This window comes from Notechis scutatus, chromosome 4, assembly GCF_049901735.1.
Source record: "Notechis scutatus isolate UNSWTSFEM ecotype Mainland chromosome 4, rNotScu1.2, whole genome shotgun sequence".
Lineage (NCBI taxonomy): Eukaryota > Metazoa > Chordata > Lepidosauria > Squamata > Elapidae > Notechis > Notechis scutatus.
This window is the reverse complement of record NC_142012.1, coordinates 83977992-83999740: the sequence shown is the minus strand read 5'-3', so window position 1 is coordinate 83999740 and position 21749 is coordinate 83977992. Positions and strand designations below refer to the sequence as shown.

The following is a 21749-nucleotide window of genomic DNA, read 5'->3' as shown; positions in this document are numbered from 1 at the left end:
TCGCCATGTCCCGGGAATCCCCTTTTGCGACTTTCTGACGAGCAGAGTCAATGCGGGAGCCAGATTCCCTCCTCAACCCTCTTAGTGACTTCACACCTGCAGTGATTTGCTTAACAGCTGCGACAAGAAAGGTCGTAAAATGGTGCAAAACTCACTTAGCAAATGCCTCGCCTAGCAACAGAAACATTGGGCTCGACTGTGGTCGTAAGTCAAGGGTTCCCTGTATTGGCATGGTTTCTGTTTTCTTGCCAATGCTGGTTGGAGAATTCTGGGAGTTGAAATCCAGGCATCTTAAAAGCTCCAAGGTTGAAAAACACGGATTCAGGGGGATAATTAAGTGGCTTTCGAACTTAATTAGTCACGGCATCTCGCTGTCTCACAATACCACACTCTGAGGTAAACAATAATATGTACTGGAGATGAAACACCATCCTTAAGTATCTTGTAGCAGGAAACACCAAACATTACATTGAAATTCCGCTAATTCCTCCCTTCACCCCCACCTGTTTCCTCATTTAGATCTGCTCGGACGACTATGAAGTCTCTGCTCGGCTGGCATCCGGATTGATGGAGAAGACATCCCTGCGGTTGTCAAGTTAGTCAGACGGTTGTTAAGTGATTCGGGCTTCCCAGTTGACTTTGCTTGTCAGAAGGTGACCGCAAAAGGGGACCACAAACGATTTTCTCTGGAGAAAGAAAGGCTTCCAGCTGCTGGAGTTCCACTTCGACTTCTGAAGCAGCTGCTTCCAATGGGGCTCCTCACTCAACATCACAGCCACATAAAAAGATGTAAAATGGGGACGAGAGGGTTGTTTTTTTGTTCGTCTTGGAATGAATACGTGTTATTTTTATGATGATTTAAAAGCGCCGGTTCCTTCAGACGGTTATGAAAAGCTACTCAAAAGGCGATTGATGTTCGTCTTGGAATGAATACGTGTTATTTTTATAAATACATTTTGTATGATTTAAAAGCGCCGGTTCCTTCAGACGGTTATGAAAAGCTACTCAAAAGGCGATTGATGTTTTTCTTTTATCCCCAAGACCTCAGGAATTTCCTGAGAGTTAAAGACATCTCAAAACTCTCCCTTGTCAACTTTTTAAAATGTGTCATCTAAAAAATTTTTTTTTCCCCTTGCCGCACCCTTTTTCGTCAGCCCCAATTTTCATCTTCGTGTCATTGTGTCGGCTTATCTATTAGAAATGCCACTTTTCAAAGTAAATATCGTAATGGCAGAAAGAAGCTTTTCTCTTTACAAATGGTAGCTTTAGCCACCTTATCAAACCTCTGGCAGGAATTTTCTACATTTGCATTAAAAAAAACAACCCTTCACTTCCTGGAGGAGATGTGCCAAATACAGTCAGCCTGCCAAGCAAATAAATGCATCAGAGAGAGAGAGAGAAAATGGAATTTAAATTATGCACCTGATTAAAAGATACTGGGTGGGGGGAGGGAATCTATTTCTCAGTCTCTTCCATTGGAAAATAGGTTCAGATACAAAATGCAGCCTTTAAGTGTATTTAATAACTCTTTTACCTTTTGGGGTAATTTAGGGGTTTTAGCTCGGTGGAGCCTATGATTTATAGAGAGAAGCTGAAATCTTAAAATCTTAAAATGTGGCTGTTGGAAAAAAAAAAGTTCGGTCCAGTTCCAAGCTGGCAGAACCAACCGCAGCATGTAGTTCTGGGACAGCTGACAAAACAGGGTTGGGACCGAGGTGGGCTTTGGGGCATTCTTTGGGGTTTAGTGCTGCTTGAGATGCTCCTGGGGGGGGGACGACTGCGCCATGGAGGGAGCTCTGGTATCTTTTGCTATTTCAATGGTGGTGAGTTAATGATCCTACTGTCATGTCCTGAAAAGTCGCGTCCTGTCCTTCTTAATCCCATCCACTGGAGCCGAAGGCATTTTGTTTGTGACTAGATTGGCCCAGTCCTTCCTTCTTAATGGGCACAAAACATCCCCTCTCTAAAGAATTCGGGCATTTGCCGGAGGTTGTTGGGGCTGCTCTCTGTGCCTTGGTTAAGATTTCTCCTTTTGGGGAAGTATTATATTCTGCCTCTTTTAATATCCCCCGAAATATTTCATTCTCTGGGGGTGGGGGAGGGCTTTCTGCATTGCTCTTGTACTGGGAGCAAACCCCACCTCCCTTCTCAGCACTGATGGCGATACCTAGTTGGGTCGTGAAAGGTCTGCAAGAAAACCACCGAGCTCAGAGAGTGCCAAGGGCCCTGCAGTTTGACCCTGAGCCAAACCGGCCTCTTCTGTTGGGGCTGCCAATGGTGCAGGCGGCTGGGAGTTTAGCTGGGCAACACCTGGAGACATCTGCAGGGGTTCCCCCTCCCTGACAGGAGGAGGAGGAGGAGGAGGAGGAGGAGGAGGAGGAGGGCAGCTGTCCTCGGACTCTCGGCGGCTTCCTGGAGCGTCTCTGCTGCTCCTTCAGCCAAAGCACCACACAGTGGGGAGAGGCAGCCATATCCTTGCAGCCAACAAAAGCCATTGCTTGTCTTCTCCAGAGTATTTACAATAGCAATTTTCACTACTTGAGTGGCTTCCTACGTAGGCAGGGAAATTTCTTTTGGCTTGTGTCAACCTTCCTGGAGCTACTTGTACCCAACTCAATTGTGTACTTTGAAAACAGTGAGGGATCCTGCCTGTGGGAAGCCAGGCAGAACCTGCTACCGAGGTCTCTGGACAATGGGCAGCCATTCTTAGAAAACGCGTACCAATTTATTATCTTCAAATGCCCTTTATTTAAGACAGGATGTGCATAAGACCTGTAGACTTCAACTCCCAGAATTCCCCAGCCAGTCATGACTTTCTGAGAATTCTGGGAGTTGGAGCCCACAGGTCTTAAAGGAGCCAAGTTTGAGCAAACACCACCACCCCCAATTTAAGATGAGACCCACAATGCCCACCTGACAGGGACACTGGGAAGGCCTCCTTACCAAGGCTTTGCAATATTTTATTTTAACAAAACACAGTGCAGGACAGACAGACCATCAAAATATACAAGAAGTGTCTCTCACTATAGATCAGCCGTCACACAGCACAGAGATATTATGCTCAGTCTTCATTTGCTTGATCATCACAGTTGGTTCACAAAAGCACAGTGTGCTGGGTCCACACATCACCCTTGCGCATGGTTTACGGAACAAGGAGAGTGTGTGAGCTAACACCATACTGTGGCTGCCAATACTGTAGGGATCCTCGGTTTTGGCTAGAATTTGATCCAGCCTGCACCAGACGGTAGTCTTCCAGCATCAGCCATAGTGGTGGGTCAATGTGCGTTGACACGTCTGTATTATCTGGCCATCGTCAGCATTGACAAGCTCGTCTCCCGTCACGAGGGAACGAACGTCACAATATGGTCCACGATATATCACAGAGCCTGGATTCCCACAACAGGAGCTAAGCCAAAATGAAACATATTAGTACAGCACAATGGGCAAAGTCTTTACTAGCCACCCAGCAGAGAGCATGTTGGTGCTTGACCAGAACTCCTTTAATCATCATTATGCAGCAAAGAATAAAATCCTGTGGGTTTGCAAAAGAGCACTGGTCTCATTAATACTGTATCCTGTTCTGGCAAAAAAAAAGCAAAAAATACTTTTCCTGTTTCAGTTAATTTCCTGATTATCTTTTTCCTTTGCTGGACAGCTGTTGTTGAGCTAAGGAATAAATTCATAGGTCACAAGTTGACTCTCAGAGGAGTTTCTGAAATAATTTGATACTCGCCTCCCCAAATTTGTTTAAATAATGTTATTTAAACATGTTATTCATTACCATAGCAAAAGGATCCCAAGAGTAGAATTTACCAAGATTGAACTGAATCTCAGATTAAAAGGTGAGGTTGTTTTTTTTGGAGAACCAACCAGGAGAATTCTGGGAGTTGAAGTCCAGCAGTCTTAAAGTTGCCAAGCTTGGACAATCCTGGTGTCTTCAATTCTTCAAGAATCATGGAGTAGCTAAAAGACTTCCTTTATCAATGCAGAATTTTGGCGAGCTGTGTCAGACAGCATGAGAGTGGGAAAAGTCTTCACATAACAGGAAACAGTTCCAATAACACAAGACATCACAGTTGCAGATTACTTTGTTTTCCTCATTGTTGTGTTTATCTGCCAGTTTTCTGCCAAAATTGGAGGCAAATAATTAGTGAACTGTTGCTAACGGAAGAGAAATAACTCATGGAGTGCAATTGTCCCTCCCTATGAAAAGGACTAAAGGATTAAACTCTCTTTTAATGGAAGAATCAAAATTTCTGAGAACTCCGTGATAGAAATCTGAATGTCCACTTCTACTGTTGATAGTAAGCAGGGAAATAACAGAGTTGGTAGGGACCTTGGAGGTTATCTAGTCCAACCCCTTCTGAAGCAGGAAACTACCATTTCAGAGAACAAATATCCAATTCCTTCTTAAAAACCTCCAGTGATGGAGCACCCACAACTTCTGGAGGCAAGTTGTTCCACTGATTAATTGTTCTCACTGTCAGGAAATTTCTCCTTAGTTCTAAGTTGCTTCTTTCCTTGATTAGTTTCCACCCGTTGTTTCTTGTTCTGCCTTCAGGGGCTTTGGAGAAGAGGTTGATCCTTCTTTCTTTGGGGCAGCCCCTTAGATCAGTGATCCCCAACCTTTTTTTATGTCGCGCCCGATATCCCCAACCGGTATCCCCAACCTTTTTTGATGAAAGTGCTCCGTGACCTGAAGTACGGTGAGCTTTCGGTAGAAATGGCTTTCCCGGAAAAGCTCCGCCGCCATCTTGTTTTGATGAAAAAGTGCTTCCGGTGAGCTTTCTACCCGGAAAAGCTCACCGGAAGCACTTTTTTATCAAAACAAGATGGCGGCGCCCAGCAAACCAGCAGCCCGGTAGGACTTGTTCCACGGACCGGTACCGGTCCGCGGACCGGTGGTTGGGGACCCCTGCCTTAGATAGTGGAGGACTGCTATCATGTCACCCCCACTGTTTATTTCCATTAAACTAGACAAATCCAATTCCTGCAACCGTTCTTCGTTCACCAAGGAGATAGCTAGAATATTTATGCTCACTAAAATAGCTGGCTGATCCTTACTTCTTTCTGACTCTGCAAGGTGATCCAGTTCTTTATTGATAATCACTGGACTCCCGTATGAAAGCTTACAAGTCTGTTCCCAAGATGAACAATAAATAAGCTGGGGAAATATTTTAGATGGGAGGGAGGAGGATTTGACTCAACTAGCCATTGCTGGGTCTAGGGGCAGACAGTGCTCATCTCTGTTTCAAGGCCATTGAGCCAGCACTGTCCAAGGACATTTCCGAGGTCATGTAGCCAGCAAGACATCACGGAATGCTCTTACCTTTCCACCAAAGTGGTACTATTTATCTACTGGCATTTCTCTGCTTTCAAACTGCTAGCTTGGCAGGAGCTGAGCTAGGAAGGGCAGTTCACCCTGTTGCGGGGAGCTTGCTCGGGTCTCCAACTAGGGCTGCCAGCTTTCCAGCTGACAAGTCCAGCGCCCTAACCGTCTTCACCACACTGAGCCGCTGCTTTGAGTTGGGACTAAATAAACACATAACTAAAATGAACTAGGAGCGTTTACTCCATTGGGTTCAATAGGCACAGGAATGCTGCAATATTATTTTAGAAGAGTCCTTTGAAAGGTGATCGCTATATAAACTGTAATCTGTCTGGGGTTAAAGCAAAACTGCCCTGACATAGGTACCCTTAAACCCCTTGATTTCAGCTCTGAGTTATACCTAAGGGTGCATTACACTACTAATTCACAGAGCTTTGGGGTTAAGGCCATCAAATGTCAGTTATGATCAAAATAGCAAGACGTCAAGCGCCTATTTCTCAGTGATTGATGGGCTCTTTTCATTTTTAGGATCAAACAGTCTTCTCATTTTCGTTCAGTGGGTCATATGAGATAATCTACTGGCATGAAACCCAACCTCTTTGAGAAAGCTTCTCCCTTGTCTTTGATCCCTGAGGCCCAGAACTTCTGTGATGAACTGAATCGGACTCACCGTGGGGACAGAAGCTCTCTTGGGAGAGTTTTCAGCTGCTAAGCGACAACGCGTGCCATCTTTTCACCAGCTCCTTGGGTTTACTGATCATCTCGTTCCAGTGTTCGAGTTCCTTCCCCCGGGTGTACATGAAGGGCCCCACAATCACACAGCCCAGGGTGGAGGTCTCTAAACAAAGCCACAAAAATCATGGGGATTAAACAAAGATCATGGTGGAAGCTTAATGCGAGTCGAGTCCCCAAGACTCCTGGGAAGTAGCATCACGGGCTGCTTACCGTCATCCCCTTGGAGAACAGACAAGCTCAGGCTGGTTGCATCCAGCTCTGGCTGATCCACCTTGAAGCTAAATGTCTCATTGTATGACGGATTGGAGGATCCCAGGATAGCTGTGGTCCTTTTGCTTTTGATGAGCTGGCTGTGGCTCCTTAGGGACACTCTGACACACACACCTGGGACAACGGGACGAGGTTGGAAACATGGAGAAGAAAACAATATTCAAACACAACCTCCAGAATGGCACCTCGGAAGAAGGCCATACAAAACATAATTTTTATTTAATTTTATGCACCTGCAACAATACTCCAAATTTTCTGGTAACGTAAGCACAGATAATGGGAAATTTGATATTGTTGTAAAGTAGATATAGATGTATCTAAAGCAAACTTTGGTCAATATTCAATGTATGCTGCTCAAACATCCAATAGGAAAGTATGGCAGTTCACTCTAAAGTTGGATTCTTTTGAGTTTATCATCTTTTGATGCCTTATCAGAGAGCCACAATACATAGTTCCTTCCAATGCTAGTCCATAGGATTTAAATTCAGCCAGACATTGTGAGTTTGATTTATTCTTACCTCAGCTATATAGAGGGGTAGGAATACACAACTTCCATTCTTTTCCCCCCCTTAGCCTCCAAAAGCTATAGTAATATAATAGAATGGTCTCTGGAGCTGAAATGGTTAATATTTGTTTTATTTTGGCAAGCTGGGAGTGAGGTACTTGCTAAATAAATGTGTCAAATCTCCTAGAGATCCTATTATTACTGCAAGGGAAAGCCAAGACCCAAAAATTGTGGCATCGGGAAGCAGTGATTTGTTGACTCACAAAACACCAGCTATCTGACCTTGGAGAACCTTTCAGAAGGTCTTGGAAATGGTTCTAAGGGAGGAAAGTCACCGGTAGTTGAGATCTTTTGTTCACAGCATGAGCATGTAGGTATCAACGTAGGGGAAATTAGCACGATCAGTGTCGATTAAAATGAAGATGGTGGCCATAATAATGTGATTAATGCCCTGACTGTCTTACCTGCATCATACATGCAACACGCATAAAAAGAGTTTTGATTGCACCCCTGTATTTGCCAACTTTGGTCACAATCTGTAGACCTTTCTTTATAATGCCTCAATATTTTGCCTCTTTGGGTGTCCTCGGAAAGAGAGAATTAAGGGTATGTAAAATGTGGAGGATTATTAGTGCCCTCATAAATCACCATTTGTCCACTTTTTTAATAGACTGGAGTATTGTAGTGTAAGTTTATACACCAATGATAAATAGCAAATGTCAAATACTGCAGCGTAAGATTGTGAGATGTCAAATATAGATAGAATATTAAGCAAATATTGAAATCTCCTAAAAATATTTAGAGGACATTCAACATTGAGTCCCCAATGGGGATAAAATTGTTTGATTTTGAGAGTAAACAGTTATTGAAGCAGAGGAATTTGGGGCTAAAGTTCTGTACATGGAGGAATTACGGTACTTTAGTTTAATGTAGGCTACTGCAAAATTCCGAATGGCCACTGGATGGAAGCAAAGAGAAAGAAGAAATATATCTCAATCCTTCCATCTGGTGGTCTGGAGTTTCGTAATCCAAATAGGGTAGCAATTTAGATCCAAACTGAAACATATTCAAACATTTAATTTAAATTTAATTTAAAGTTTGCCTGCTTTCCTCTCGTGGTTGGAGAATGAAGATGCCAGTTTGGTCAATTTTCCAGTTGGTAATGAGAAGTTATCATCAACTGGCTTATCATTCAGAATTCAGTCATTGTTCCTACAAATTAGATTTAGACGAAGAAAAGAAACAAAGCAAAATATTGTAGATATTCCCTCCCCCCCACATACTGACCAGTGCTGTTTCTCTCATTCTGGAGCTTTAAACCTCGTGCTCTCAGAACCACCACTGTGAGCCGGGCCAGGTAGTCATTGTAGCTAAGAGAGAACTGGAGGTCGCCATGTTCAGAAGGTGGCTTGGACGAGGAGGCAGAAGAAGACACAGATCAGAAATCTATATAACATGTCTTCCACTACTTGAACTGTTATTCACTCCAATTAGTGGGGCACTTAAACTAGAAATGGCATAGCTAATGAGTCTGTAATTAATTCTCCTCCTTCATCCAACCCAGATGTTGGTGGATGGTCAGCATTGTGGGGAAGGGGGAGAACATTACTCAAATTGAAATGGGAAAGGTTCTCCTAGATTGGCAACCTCCTATTCCTTTCCTCAACAAAAGGTCTTCTGTTTGACTGAGAAGAGGAAGAAGGTAAATAAGATCAGTAAGATTTTCTTGGCTCGTCCAATCTGATGCTGATTATACAGTAGTCACATATAATGCTAAGCCAGGGTTTCTTGAGGAACACATCAAGGTTTAGTTTAAACGCAAGTCAGAAGTACCTGGTTTTAGGTTTCAAGACTTATTTTGATCCTTGCTTCCCTCATTTATATTCCCACATAATCTCCACTATTGCTAAAATATATACATGGCACAAATCCTCACCATTTTGAGACAGGACATACTTGATGCTTGTAGCTCTCAAGCATGGACTTAGCCTAGCTCAGAAAGCAAAAAATCTGCCTGCAAAAGGGCCCAACAGATCAAAAGAAAAACAGCCTCAACTAATTTTTGCCAGGACTGCCCCATTCTTGGTGACCCCACAGCTCCCCCAGACTATAAAATAACAGTTTCTCACACACAAATGAGCAATTTCACAGACTGCGTTAAGTTAAAAACAATCACAGAAGAAGCTAATTAATCTGAATTCTAGCCAACATAGAACGTATGTCAGGATCTGTCAAATTCATTGCTTGCAAAGTTGTCCTAAAAAAACAAACAAACCCAAAACAAACCGTGTGGTTATTCATCTCATGACCTTAATATTTCATTCATTCCTTACTTCCAGGTTATCTGGTTCCAAGTCTCTCCAGGTGACAACCTTCCCGTCTTCAGCCAAAGCTTCGTTTTTCAGTGGGAAGATCACTTGGCCCAGGAGAACCTGCTTCTTCTGTTTATCCACATGGTAGACACAGAACTTCAGTGTCTTCTGAAATAAAACAGTGCTCGAAATCTAGAGAGGAAGAAGCGCAGAAGGAGAAGCAGTTGGGATGAATCTGACCACGGCTCTGAACCAGGGCTGGGATTCTACCAGTTCGCACCTATTCGCTAGAACCGGTTGTTAACATTCTAAGCAGTTCGGAGAACCGGTCGTTAGAAGAAATCACTGGCCTAATCCTGTAAGGAAGGCAGGAAGGAAACATTCTGGTGTTGCTTACAGAAACTGCCTCTCCGTTAACCCTTATTACATTCATGGCAGGATTAGACTTCCTGTCTCAGGAACTTCTCTGGAGTTTTTTCCCCCTCCTTTGCTGGTACTTTCTTGTGTGGAGTGACCAAAGTTACAATGGCACTGAAAGAAGTGACTTATGACCGTTTTTCACACTTACGACTTTTGCAGCATCCCCATAGTCACGAGAGGCCAGGCGAGGAGATGTGAGTGATGTTGAGTTGGCCACACCCAGCCAATAACATGACCACCAAGCTACGTCCACCAAATAAGCCATGCCCACAGAACCAATTGTTAAAAAAATTGAATCCCACCCCTGCTCTGAACACGAGGAAGACCAAGATAATCTGGAATATTCAGGGTAGAGCAGAACTTTCTTCATTTTAATTCTGGGGATACACAAAGCTCCATCCTGATCAGTTTCTCCATAGGAGACTTTTTCCAAGGGTCCACGAAAGATAAGAGAACATTGGATCCAATAATTCAATGGTTTGCCTTCAAATGAGAATGATCTGTCAAGCAGATCACTGTTGGGCACCCCTAGCTCAACATTTGGGAGTGATAAGGAAGGTCTTGGGTATTGTTTGGGGGCTCATGTGACTGGCTGGCTGAAAACCTGAACCTGAGTCAAGGAGCCACCAAGAAGAAAACAACAATTCTACCAACACTGACAGGGCAAGCCACTTATAGATACATAAAGAGCAAACCCCAGTCCCTTCTAGCACTGATGATGTTACCCAGTTGGGTAATGAGACATTTGCAAGAAAACCACCATGCTCAGACAGCACCAAGGGCCTCACAGAACTCCTCCTCCTCCTTGGAAACCTTCTAGCACTGATGATTTTGTGTAATGAAACAACTACAAGACAGCAATACAGTTCAGAGAGCACCCAGGATCCCACATTTCCCCCCTCCTCCAACTCCCCCTCCCCAGAAACCCTACTCTCTTTTAGCACTGATGATGTTACCCAATTGGGTAATGAAATGTCCAGAAGGAAACAATCCAGTTCAGGGAGCACCAAGGACCCCCACAGTTCTCCTCCTCCTCCATAAACTCCATTCCCTTCCTCCTATGCACTGGTGACATTACCTAGTTGGGATATGCAATGCCTGCAAGAAAGCAACCAAGCTCAGACCCCCACAATAGTCGGTGTTTCCAGGCCGTGAAACTTTCCGCAGCTGGGAGAAGGTGATCAAGCTCATCTTCAGCAATGCTTACCTGGAACACAAAATCCTCATCAAACTGAGGATTGAGATTTTTGCGTTTTGTTTTAGATTGCAAGTAACGTCTCTCGTCAGGGAGCAGGTAGATCTTCACCAAGGGGTTGCAGGAACCAGAAGGAGGCCGCAGCTTTCGGGCTTTAATCAAGGACACCAGGAGCCTTTCTGACTCTTTTTCATATTCCACGGAGAACCAAAGCCGACCGATGTTTCCTTCTGGGAAATCCGTTTCACTCTTGTCTTCTGGAAACCGGTAGAGTTCTGGATTGATGGTCCCTACCAAGTACGCTCCAGCTTGAGGACAGAAAGGAAACAGCCAACCTCACTGAGTTCAAAACATGAACATAAAGTGTTTAAAACCTGGTTCTTTCTACTGTTATGTAGGTACTGTGAACCATCCACGCATTTCAATCAATTGTGATAGAATAATTTTGCATCTGAGACTGATCGAGCTTTCAAGACAGAAGCTGAATGTTACTTCATATCCCCTCTTAAATGTGGAATTAGCTTATAAATCTGTAGGAGATAATCAATGAATCCCAAAATAAAAAATTTATTTTCTCCAGTTAAATGTTATAGTCATTCAACTCCAATGGACCCTTAATTCATTAATTAAAAACAGCTACATCTCATACACACAATGATTCTGTGTTATCACATAGAATTCCAACCATTTAAATGTTTTATTTAACCCTTTTCTTTATTTATGCATTTTGGGATGACCAGATCACTTAAAATTGCACAGCAGTACCTGGAAGGTCATAACAAATCTTGGGATTAAGTTGACAACTTTCAAACAACCTGTGTGTCTTCACAAACTCACCTATGCTATGCTATATTGATTCTAGTGGTTTTTTTTAGTATTGTATGACATTTATGTATGGTCAATGACCACAATAAATATGGAACTAAAAACAACACTCGTGTATTTTGAAATAAGAAATAAAAAAGAATTATCTTGGTCAAAAGACAGGACGATTTGTTGCATTTTTGGAAAAAGTTCATCTGAGGAAATCTGGTTACCTTTTTGCGCAATTATTTACACTAGCAATATTAATTGCTGTGTTATAAATTTCACAGTAGACCTCAAGGGCAATGTACTAAAATCTAAATGAAAGACCCAGTGATGGTTTTTCAAAAGACTTTCTTTGTTTTTCCTTGAAGACGTTTCACTTCTCATCCAAGAAGATTCTTCAATTGAGCTGAAGAAGCTTCTTGGATGAGAAGTGAAATGCCTTCAAGGAAAAACCAAGAGAGTCCAGCTGCCCCTTGAAAAACCACCTTTGGGACAACATCCATGACCTGGATGGCTGAGAATCTCCATAGACATCTAAATGAAAGAATTTAGGAGAACAAATGAGACGGTTGTAATCTCTCCTTCAGTCCCTTGATTAAGACATCACCTTAAACTTGGCACTTGGTGGTTTCATCAGGACATCGGCACCCACTGAGGTTAGCAGGGCCATGTTCCAAATTTCTAATCTTCTACACACCATGAGTGTTTCTGCTCCAGTGAAGCAGAGGGAGGAGGGCTGCAAAGCCAGCAATGCCCCGGGCCCCCAAGGAACTTGTGCTGTCTCCTCATGTGATCAAACCAGCAGGCGGACAATGAAAATCATTCCCTCCAGATGATTAAGTGCCTCGTGTGGTTGTGTGTTGTTGCTGGGGGAAAGGGTATTGGTTTTTTATTCTTTTATGCTGGGTTTGTATGGTTTGTAAGCCTCCCAAAGTCAGTGAGGAGTGGCGGCCATATAAACCTTCTAAATAAATAAATAAATAAATAAAATTAGGCAAAGTTTCTGGGCATTTGTTGAAAGGTCTCGTCCATTGTCTTTCCTAATCAACTATTATAATCTTAACTTTTATCTAAAGACAAACTTCTGTGGGATCAACGTAGGTCTGAAGCCAATCCAGGTCTGGGACAAATGCTCACGTAGGATTTTTGAGGGACACTGGAAATACAGGAAGTGATCCTGAACCAGATTTCACCATCAAAACAAGTTCTGACCCTTAACGACTTTAATCATTCTCCTCCTCTGTTTCTGGCAGATACGTCTGTTTGTGCAGACTTATAGGAAACTATTGTATTTAAACAGGAAAGGGTTTTTTTTAAACAGCAACGCAATAGCAATGTCCATTGAACTTAATACAGAAGTGGGATTTGGGGGCAAACCCCAATTCCTGGCATATTACTCACCGAAACAAGTGCCAACCCACCTAAAGAATGGAAAGAGGATCGGGGTCCCGAGCCTGAGGTAACATAAAGCTCACTCTCCTCTTGAATTTGTTCTCCATTTAGCATATCGGTCCACCCTTGTCGGTGAAATTTGGGTGGGACAATGAAAGGAACACTTCTTGCTCTGTCCAAAGGCAAACACGGTGTTGAGCTATATTAAGGAAACAAAACACATATCAGGAATCTAACTGCTCTGAAAACAACCCAGGCAAGGTCGAAATATCTGGAACCCTTCCAACTGAAATGGAAGAAATTGGAGCTGAAATCCGCCCCACAAAAAAATCAAAAGAATTTAAAAGGGTGTTTGGCATTAATCAGATCGTGCTTGTTGCTTTCAGGCCTTTTTCTAGAATTACATGTTCCTTTTCTTCTCAGAGTCATACTTACTGACAATCCGTGGCCAGCAAAGTAGCTGCAACAGTTAAAACAAAACAGCCATAATAGCAGGATGAACAGAATCAGAGCAATAAAGCCACCCTCTGACAAACAAGACCAAATAATTCGCCTAAAACTCAGATAGAATGGTTAAAAGGACTTCCTTGGGGCAACGTTTCAAGATTGGGTCACCTTGAGTCTTTTAAAGTCAACAGCTGATGATTAAAACCCCTGGCAATTGAGTGGATAAAACAGGGCTCCAACCTCAGACCTGGGAATAAATCTACCTCCCTTCCAATGGAAATGCAAAGGAGGAGGAGGGGGGAGGAGAGGGGGGAGGAAGAGGAGGAGGAGGAAGAAGGAGGATGAGAATTTTTTTAAATCAATAAGGGGGAGAAAGAGTAACAGGCAGAAAGCCAAGCTTTCTATATTTTTTGGGCTTATTTTAATTTGAAAAAAAAAAATCCAGGACATTTAAATTTTTCTATGGAATGATGGTTTTGAATTGAAACCCAACCTTAAGCACACGATTGCCCAGAGAATCCACAAATCATGGCTAAATGACTTTGCGTATCATCTCAAGACAAGCAGATTCTGAAACTTAACACACTGCTTTCGTTTCTCTTCAACCACCACAGGGAAATTTATCTAAAGATAACATTGTAAGAATAGACAGTATGCTCTGAAAATCTGCATTTTGTCTGCTTAGATACCTTAATTACAAAGCACAGCTGACAAAGATGCTTCCACATCCTATTAATCGTGGATCAATGCAAAGGTTTGAAGAAAATGGCTGGAAACTTGATATGAAGAGGTTGTGTAAATTCTGGGCTGATACAAACTCTAGACTGGTTTTTCTCCCAGTTTACCCAATTCTCCTTCTACTCTCTACTCTTTGTTATTTTTCCTGGAACATCTTCTGTCTCCAATTAGCTGGTAATTAGAAGGTTTCCCTCAGCTCTCAAAGGAAAAAAAACCTATTGAAACTGTCTCTCTGTTAATGTGAAGGGCTTTTAAGTTGTTCATGGTTGTTTTATATTGTTATTATGCAGACAGGGACTGTTCAAAGAGCTGGAAAAGGGCAAAATGTCTGCTGTTCATTTCATTTATTGAACAATTGTTTGATTTTTTTGAATCCTCGGGTCTTAAATATCTGCATTCTATTTATTTTTTTATTATCTTATCTATTGGGCTACTTGGTAGAGAGGAATGGGAGATGAGGGACTCCTTGCCTCCAGCCCAGTGGTCAGAGAGGCCTTGGAGTCCCAGGGCGGATTGTTCTTCCCCAAAGCCTGACCCACGGATGCCATCCACTTGAGATTTGACTGGATCCCCCATCCCTGGCAGAGGAAGGAGATTCCCAAAGCATAGGACGGTGCAGAGAGCGCTTCTATGCCTCCGTCCCTGAAGGGAAGGCGATGGCCAGCAGAAAAAGAGGCCTTTGTACCTGGCATTTTGAGGAGGGACCGAAGTCGATTGAGCAACTTCTGGCTCCTGCAAACCTGGGGTGACGGGTCCAGTCAGTTCTTCGTAAGAGGCCTTGAGATATCTGCTCTTACAGAAGAGGTAGGCGGCGATCCCCAGGAGGACCAGAAGGAGAAGTCCAGCTACCACTCCACCAGCCACAGCAACTGCCTGTTCTGGAGTACACAAACACACGCATGAAACACACAAAGGGAAGGCATCCACTTTCCGAAGAGAAAAAAAAAAAACATGTTGCCCAACATTCTGGAGGATGTTTGTTTTCTGCTTCACACTCCATCTTCATCCCCGCCACTTTCCTTCCGTTGTGCCACACTTCTCTTTGGCCTTTCAGGCCATCCTGGGCTCTTATCCAGGGGCTATTTGATCTCTCCGCTCACTGCCTTCCACTTAATTGGAATGGCAAATAAAGAGAATTGTGTCTCAAATAATGTTCAAGTACCAGGCAAGTTATAGTAATGATTGCCAGCTGCCTTGGGCACTAAAAGGTAGGTGTACAGTGAGGATCCTTTCTCCCTGCTTCCTCCTCTTTTACGGAAGGTCCAGACCCATCCCTTCTGTAAATGAAAGAGGTCAAGTTCCTTAAAAGGGTTGTCTCTGCCTCTGAAGTTGCTGTAACATGCTGGAAAATAGGGATCAGCCCACTCCAAGCAGGAAAGGAAAAGGAGGACTCGCTCCAGGGCTGGGTTACAAAGCCATCGAGTCACCACGATTGCGCTGGAAGGTACCGATAGAAAGTCCATTTGTAGCTGAGGGTTCAGCTGTGGAATCCTTTGGGTGTTCTCTGAGCTTGGCTGTTTTGTGGCAGACGTTTCATGACCCAACTAGGTAACATCTAGTAAACAGAGAGCAAATCCCCTCCCTCCTAGCAATTGCTGAAGTTAGCTAGTTGGGTCAAGAGACGTTTGCAAGAAAACAACCAAGCTCAAAGAGCACCAAGGACCCCACAGCCTTGAAAGTTTTCATGATGAGGTTCTTTTGCCCCAAAGGAGCTGGTCTGAGCAACAGCAGAAGACCTTGTAGAAAGTTGGCACCCACCCTTCTCCTAGAAAAATGAAATATTCTAGGAAATATTAAAAAGGCAGAATATTATACTCCCTGGATGAGAAAAGGAGAAACATGCTCTTGGAAAGCAGCCCCCAGCTTTGTCAATAGCCCCAGAAAGACAAAAGACATCTTATCTACAACACAAAAGACCTTCAGCTCCAGGGTGATGGGATTAGCCAGATCCAAACAAGGACAAAGCCATTCAACCATAATAGGAATTGCCCAAAGCCCCTTCATTACATCACCCAGCAAGAGTCAACCAAGCTTGGGACTCAAGACAACCTACAAACTTACCCTTGCATGGCCCCATGGGAGTCTGACAACCAAACAGAAGACATTTCTTGCCACAGGAACGGGAAGCAAGTTCAAAGGCCAACAAAGGTTATAAATCTCTCTCCCTCTCTCACCCATGTGCTCTTTTTGCCCAGGACCTCGAATGAACATGGTGCGACTGGAACAATCTGAATTTGAACACACTTAAACCCATAGAAATGGTGGTAGACTTTAGGAGAAACCCTCCCATACTATCACCTCTTACGATACTAGACAACATCGTATCAACAGCGGAGACCTTCAAGTTTCTAGGTTCTATCATATCGCAACACCTAAAATGGACACCTACTTCAAAAATGTCATTAAAAAAAGCACAACAAAGGATGTTTTTTCTGGGCCAACTCAGAAAGCTCAAACTGCCCAAGGAGCTGCTGATATAGTTCTACAGAGGAATTATTGAGTCTGTCATCTGCACCTCTATAACTGCCTGGTTTGGTTCTGCAACCCAACAGGACAGACACAGACTTCAGAGGGTAATTAGGACTGCTGAGAAATAGAATGAAACCGTCCTCACTCATTCAAGCTTTTTCTCCCTCTGTTCAGCACCTCCAACCACAAGCACTCCCCACAGCGGAGACATTAGCAAGCCATCAGCTTAAACCATGCATCACTTTGCAGCTGTTAGCAGCAATATTTTGCCTCTTGGAAAAAAACACCGCTGATTTATGGCGCCAAGCTTGGTAGTCCACCAACGGGGCTCATCCCTTCTTTTGTTATCTCCCACCCTGTGAGTAAAGTTCATTTCCTTCTCAAATATCCGCTCTTTAATGGACATCGGATTTATCCACCTTAGAAATTGGTGCCTGTTTCAGAGAAACGATGGCAGACCAGCAGGTCCCTGCCTGTGATTATAGATGGTCCGTGCGATGCTCACGGGACCTGAGGTGGAGGCGAGATGTTTGTGGTTTCCATCTTCCAGTCAGGAAGTGAGACTGGCCATTTTCCTTTGAATGTTCAGCATTAATACTTCAAAATTAACCTCCAGCCATCAACCTGGATGCATGGAGGTTACGGTACATGCTGATTTATATCTAAAAGTTGATGCCACAATTTTGTGAGCACGCAGCAATGGGTCCTGCACTGCTAATCAGAAAACAGCAAAACAACAAGAAGCTGAACAGGGCCAGAATATTCTTGTTTTTTGCATTCCTGGCACAACTGCTTGGGTAGACTTTAAAGACAAGCCAGAGAACGACAGGAACGCCCATGTCTTTCTCTCCCTCCGACAGTGGAGAAGTAAAATTGAGATATAAAATAAATAAAGTCAGATTGGACTGCAGTTTTAAGTATACAGCGACGAGACTGGCTTGGAAAGAGAAAGGATGTTCTTCAGAAGAGCAGAACATCTCCTTAGTTTTTGCATCCGTGAGACCATCAAGATGGCAGAGGAAAGGTTTAAAGATTAACAGGGAGTTGGAAGGGACCTTGTAGGTCATCTAGTCCAACCCCCCCTGCCAAAGCAGGAGGCCCCGCCTACATCATTTCTGACAGGTGGCAGTCCAGTCTCTTCCTGACTGGTTGGCAACCCTGTCAGTGGGACGTCAGGGTTGCTCTCTCTCTCTCTCTCTGAAGTGATCACCATGCTTGAGACTGGAAGAAGAGGGAGAAAAACTGCTGCAGCTGGAAAGGGAGACAGACAAGTCCTTGACTTACGACCACAACTGAGCCTCGAATGTCTGTTTCTAAGGGAGACATTTGTTGTGACTGTTGCCCCATTTTACGATCTTCCTTTGCCACCTCTGTGAAGTCAGTTACTGCAGTTGCTAAGTTAGGAACACGGTATGTCGGTGAGTCTGGCTTTGCTCCTCATGTGGCCCCGGGGGACAGGGCAAACGTTGTAAGTCGAGGATCACCTGTACTCATTTTCCTAACTTTACAAGGACTTGGTGAGTAGAGTTGCTAGGCGTGTGATTATGCCTCCACCTAGTTTCAGAAACACAGTCAAAGGAAGGAGCGACCTTCCCTCCCTCTTTTTGACCACGTCCCTCAAGCCCCCTCAAAGCGGGCCTGGTGTTCTGTTTTCTCGGGGCTTTCTTTTCCCCTCTTCTTTTTCGTGAGAGCAGGGCGTCCCCCAGATTTAGGAGCCCTGTCAAAAGCTCCTTCAACCTGCAAAGAATTGAACAGCGGTTCAGACATGAGAATGAGAAGGAGTCGGATAAGGGAGAAGATACCCTGACAAAACCAGGGTGAAACACCGAAGTGAAAGAGCCAGAGAGCACCGGGAAAGGAATTTGCTGCCCAGACGGCTGTCGTCTTTACATCCAAGAACAATACGCATAAAACAAGAGAAAATTACAGCCCTGAGTTCAAAATACAGATCTGCACCTCCAAGACCTGACAGAGGATGCTCTGGTCTAGGGCGGAGATATTTCTGCAGGTTGTGTAAACAGACAGAAGAGAGAAACCAGTAGCATCCACTCAGATTCTCAATTCTGCCTATCGACAATTAGTTAACTTGAAGCTTACTCCGTCCCTTGTCTGCTCGGTCCAGCTGGACAGAAATATCGGCTAAGCCAAGCAGAGTAACACAGGCTCCCCTTTTTGAAACCACCCATAGCTAAATCAGAGACGTGTTCAAGAGACGAGGTGACAGATGTCACGAAGTGAGCATCCCAAGTGAGGTGGGCTTGCCCTTCTCTTCCGACTCTTCTGTCCCGTCTCCAAAGAAGGAGCTCCTGCTCTGAGCAGCGGTTCCGCAGGGATGTTCCTTACCGGACATGACACCTAGATGGACGAAACGGTGAGGTTCCCGGGATCTTTGATTGCACCGCAGCTCAGGGCTTCGGTCCCACCTTGGATCCAAATCTCCAAGACACCCTTGTTCTGCTCTCCTGTAGCACTGAGGCACCTGAGGAGGAAGGCAGAGCTCTGCTCCCCACACACCCTCCTCCTCCAGACCTGACACAGCTGGGATCAGAAAGCGGCAAGGACTCCGCTCGCTCTGCCTTGGCCTGCCTTTGGCTGTTCAACAGCCAGCTCCGCCTCCTGGTCGAACGTCTCAGGGCTGCAGAGAAGCTGCCAAGTCCAGGGAGGAGGTAGCCGGTGGGCCCAGCAGGGCAGGAGCCGCCTCTTCCTCCCTGGAAAGAGAAGGGCAAGATCTCCCAAGGAAAGAGTGGGTGGTGGACACAATTAGTTTTGAAAGCCCCTGAGTAAAGTTAGGCCCACGAAACTGAAAAGGGCATCGTGGGGAAATGACATTAGAAAGTCCTGGCACATTTTGCAATGCTGGGGCTGATTTTTTTTTTTTAATAATTTCTTCATATCATCATATTCTCCTTTTCCTTCCCCTTCTATCCTTCTCCTCTCCCTACACTTCCCTTCCCCTTCCCTTCCTGCTCCTCACCTGGCGCATGGAGGAAAGATCATTTGGGGCTGATTTTTTTTTAAAAAATAATTTCTTCATATCATCATATTCTCCTTTTCCTTCCCCTTCTATCCTTCTCCTCTTCCTACACTTCCCCTTCCTCACCTGGCGCATGGAGGAAAGATCATTTTTCAAAATGCCCTTTAGGACCCGTCTTTCTGGAAACCATAAACCTTCTTAAGCTTTACCTACTGTGGATCAGCAAGTAGCGATATCAGGCCAAATTCTGGCCTTTGAGGAAGTTTCATTGGAGAGGCTCCGTAAATGGATGACTTTAGAGGCAAAGCAAGTGTGCGACATGTATATGCGCTACAGTTTAACCTGCCAATAGTGGAGTCCTCTGCTCCTAAGTTGGGGGGGCAGGGGGAGGGATACCAGGAATAGCCAAGACAACCAACAAATAGATCATTGAGACAATCAATCAGATGAGTGAAAACTCAAGTCACAAATAACCAGGCTCAAATAATCATCCTTTGGACATAATATTTGAAGATACAGATGTCTACTGTGGGAAGTCCCCCCCTCCTAGAGAATGAAATATTTTGAGGTATATTAAGAGGCAGAATATTATATTTCCTCAAAGGAGAAATGGAGAAACGTGTTCTTAAAGGCAGAAAGCAGCCCCAGTTTTCTACATAGTAAAACAGCCCCCAGTGGATGCCCGAAATCTTTATAGAGAGGGAGATTTTGTGCCCATTAAGAAATCCAGGCCAATCTATCCACAAACGAAACACCTTCAGCCCCAAGGAGATGGGATTAAAGACAGGATGTGAATTTTAGGACACAATAGGATTAACCCACTGCCATTGAGATAGCAAGAGACACAAAAGCCCCTTCATTGCACAATCCCCAGAGGGGAGAGGTAAAGCAGAGGTAGGATTCAGCTGGTTGGGGCTAATCCCACCACTGGCTGGCCCCACCCCTTCCTATTTTTTGGCCTGTTTTGGGGCCGTTTTAGAAAACAGGCCAAAAAATAAGTGGGGACAGGGCCAGCCAGTGGTGGGATTTGCCGGGTCACCAAACTGTGCGGAATCTTAACTACCGGTTTGCCGAAACCATTGCAAACTGGCAGAAGCCCACCTCTGCCTTCACCCATGGAGCTGCAGAGATCCGATGTTTTCTGCAGCTGATTGTTTTATGTTTTCTCCAGCTGATTGCTTTAAGCATATTTTCCTTCCCAGATTCTTGGATAAACCAGAAACTTTTCCTTCTCCATTTTTAATGGAGATGCTAACACAAAAGGTAACACTCCCAAATCCACAAGCATAACTTGCGGGAGAGGGTGGCAAGGAACAAAGTAGACAATTTCATGGCATCTGATTCAGCTGAAGGAAAAGAGAGTGCAAAATGTTGAGCCACGGGAAAAAACTAAGTAGCGTGCAGGTCGCAGGGCTTCCCCCAAACTCAGGAAAAGCTAAGCCATTTCCAACGCCGAATGGATTCTTTTCTCATTAATGACTCCAGATCTCTGTACCCAGGCCAGACAGAAAAGCTGCCCAGTTCTCTTGCTTAGCTTACTGTCACCTACTGTAAAAAGATGGAGATGATAGAGACAGAGATGATGGAGCCATAAAGGATAGAGCCATGGATGAGGGAACCGGAGATGACAGAGCCAAGGCGACAGAGCCAGAGACTTTGGAGCCAAGGTGATAGAGCCAGAGATGATTGAGACACAGTGCTGGAGACAGAGATGACAGAGATAGATGACAGAGATAGACAATTTGATGAAATAGACCTATATGTTATAACCATTTTTTAAATGAGGGTAGAGGTTGGTTCTCCGAGGTTGTGGGTTGGTTTCTGAGCATTTTATTTCAGGCTAGGTAACATCTTCAGCGGAGTTGAGGGGATGTCACTGTCCTTCTGCTTATAAAGCCTTTGTGTGGTCAGTAGATCTTGTGATGAGCCTAGGTGTGGGTGTGTGAAGTCAGGGTCTTGTGATGGGGAGGTCATTTCAGGTGAGGGTCATTGGGAGGTGAAGTGCTGGTTGTGGGGGTTGGTTGAGGGTTGGCGCTGTCTCTGGTTGGCTGTGTGGTTGATTTGAACTCTGAGGGGTTTGTAGGCTGGTTGTAGGTCAATGTGCCAGCTGTTGGAAGGGCTTGTGGGGTGCCAGGCTTCGATGATTCTTGTGC

At 44.3% G+C, this 21749-nt stretch overlaps 1 protein-coding gene across 2 annotated transcripts; it reads right to left on the bottom strand.

Moving 5' to 3' along the window:
- Positions 1-2939: 2939 nt before the first annotated feature.
- LOC113415384 (synaptotagmin-15) lies at positions 2940-19261 on the bottom strand. Of its 2 annotated transcripts, none has more exons than XM_026672750.2 (9): positions 18966-19261; positions 14839-15031; positions 12998-13140; positions 10779-11074; positions 9173-9343; positions 8127-8247; positions 6275-6448; positions 6000-6167; positions 2940-4124 (listed from the first exon to the last, which is right to left on the bottom strand). In XM_026672750.2, exons 1-8 carry the CDS (start codon positions 18970-18972, stop codon positions 6031-6033), a joined length of 1242 nt encoding a protein of 413 aa, XP_026528535.1. In that variant the 5' UTR covers positions 18973-19261; the 3' UTR covers positions 2940-4124; positions 6000-6030. The 2 variants fall into 2 exon arrangements, with proteins under 2 accessions (XP_026528535.1, XP_087820104.1); XM_087963978.1 differs by having other exon boundaries at positions 2940-3406.
- Positions 19262-21749: the final 2488 nt, after the last annotated feature.

Coding starts and splice junctions, on each gene's coding strand:
- LOC113415384 (XM_026672750.2), bottom strand. Junction 11,075..12,997: donor ATCCTCTTTCCATTCTTTAG/GTGGGTTGGCAC, acceptor TCTGTCCTCAAG/CTGGAGCGTACTTGGTAGGG. Junction 9,344..10,778: donor ATGAGGATTTTGTGTTCCAG/GTAAGCATTGCT, acceptor CTTCCTCTCTAG/ATTTCGAGCACTGTTTTATT.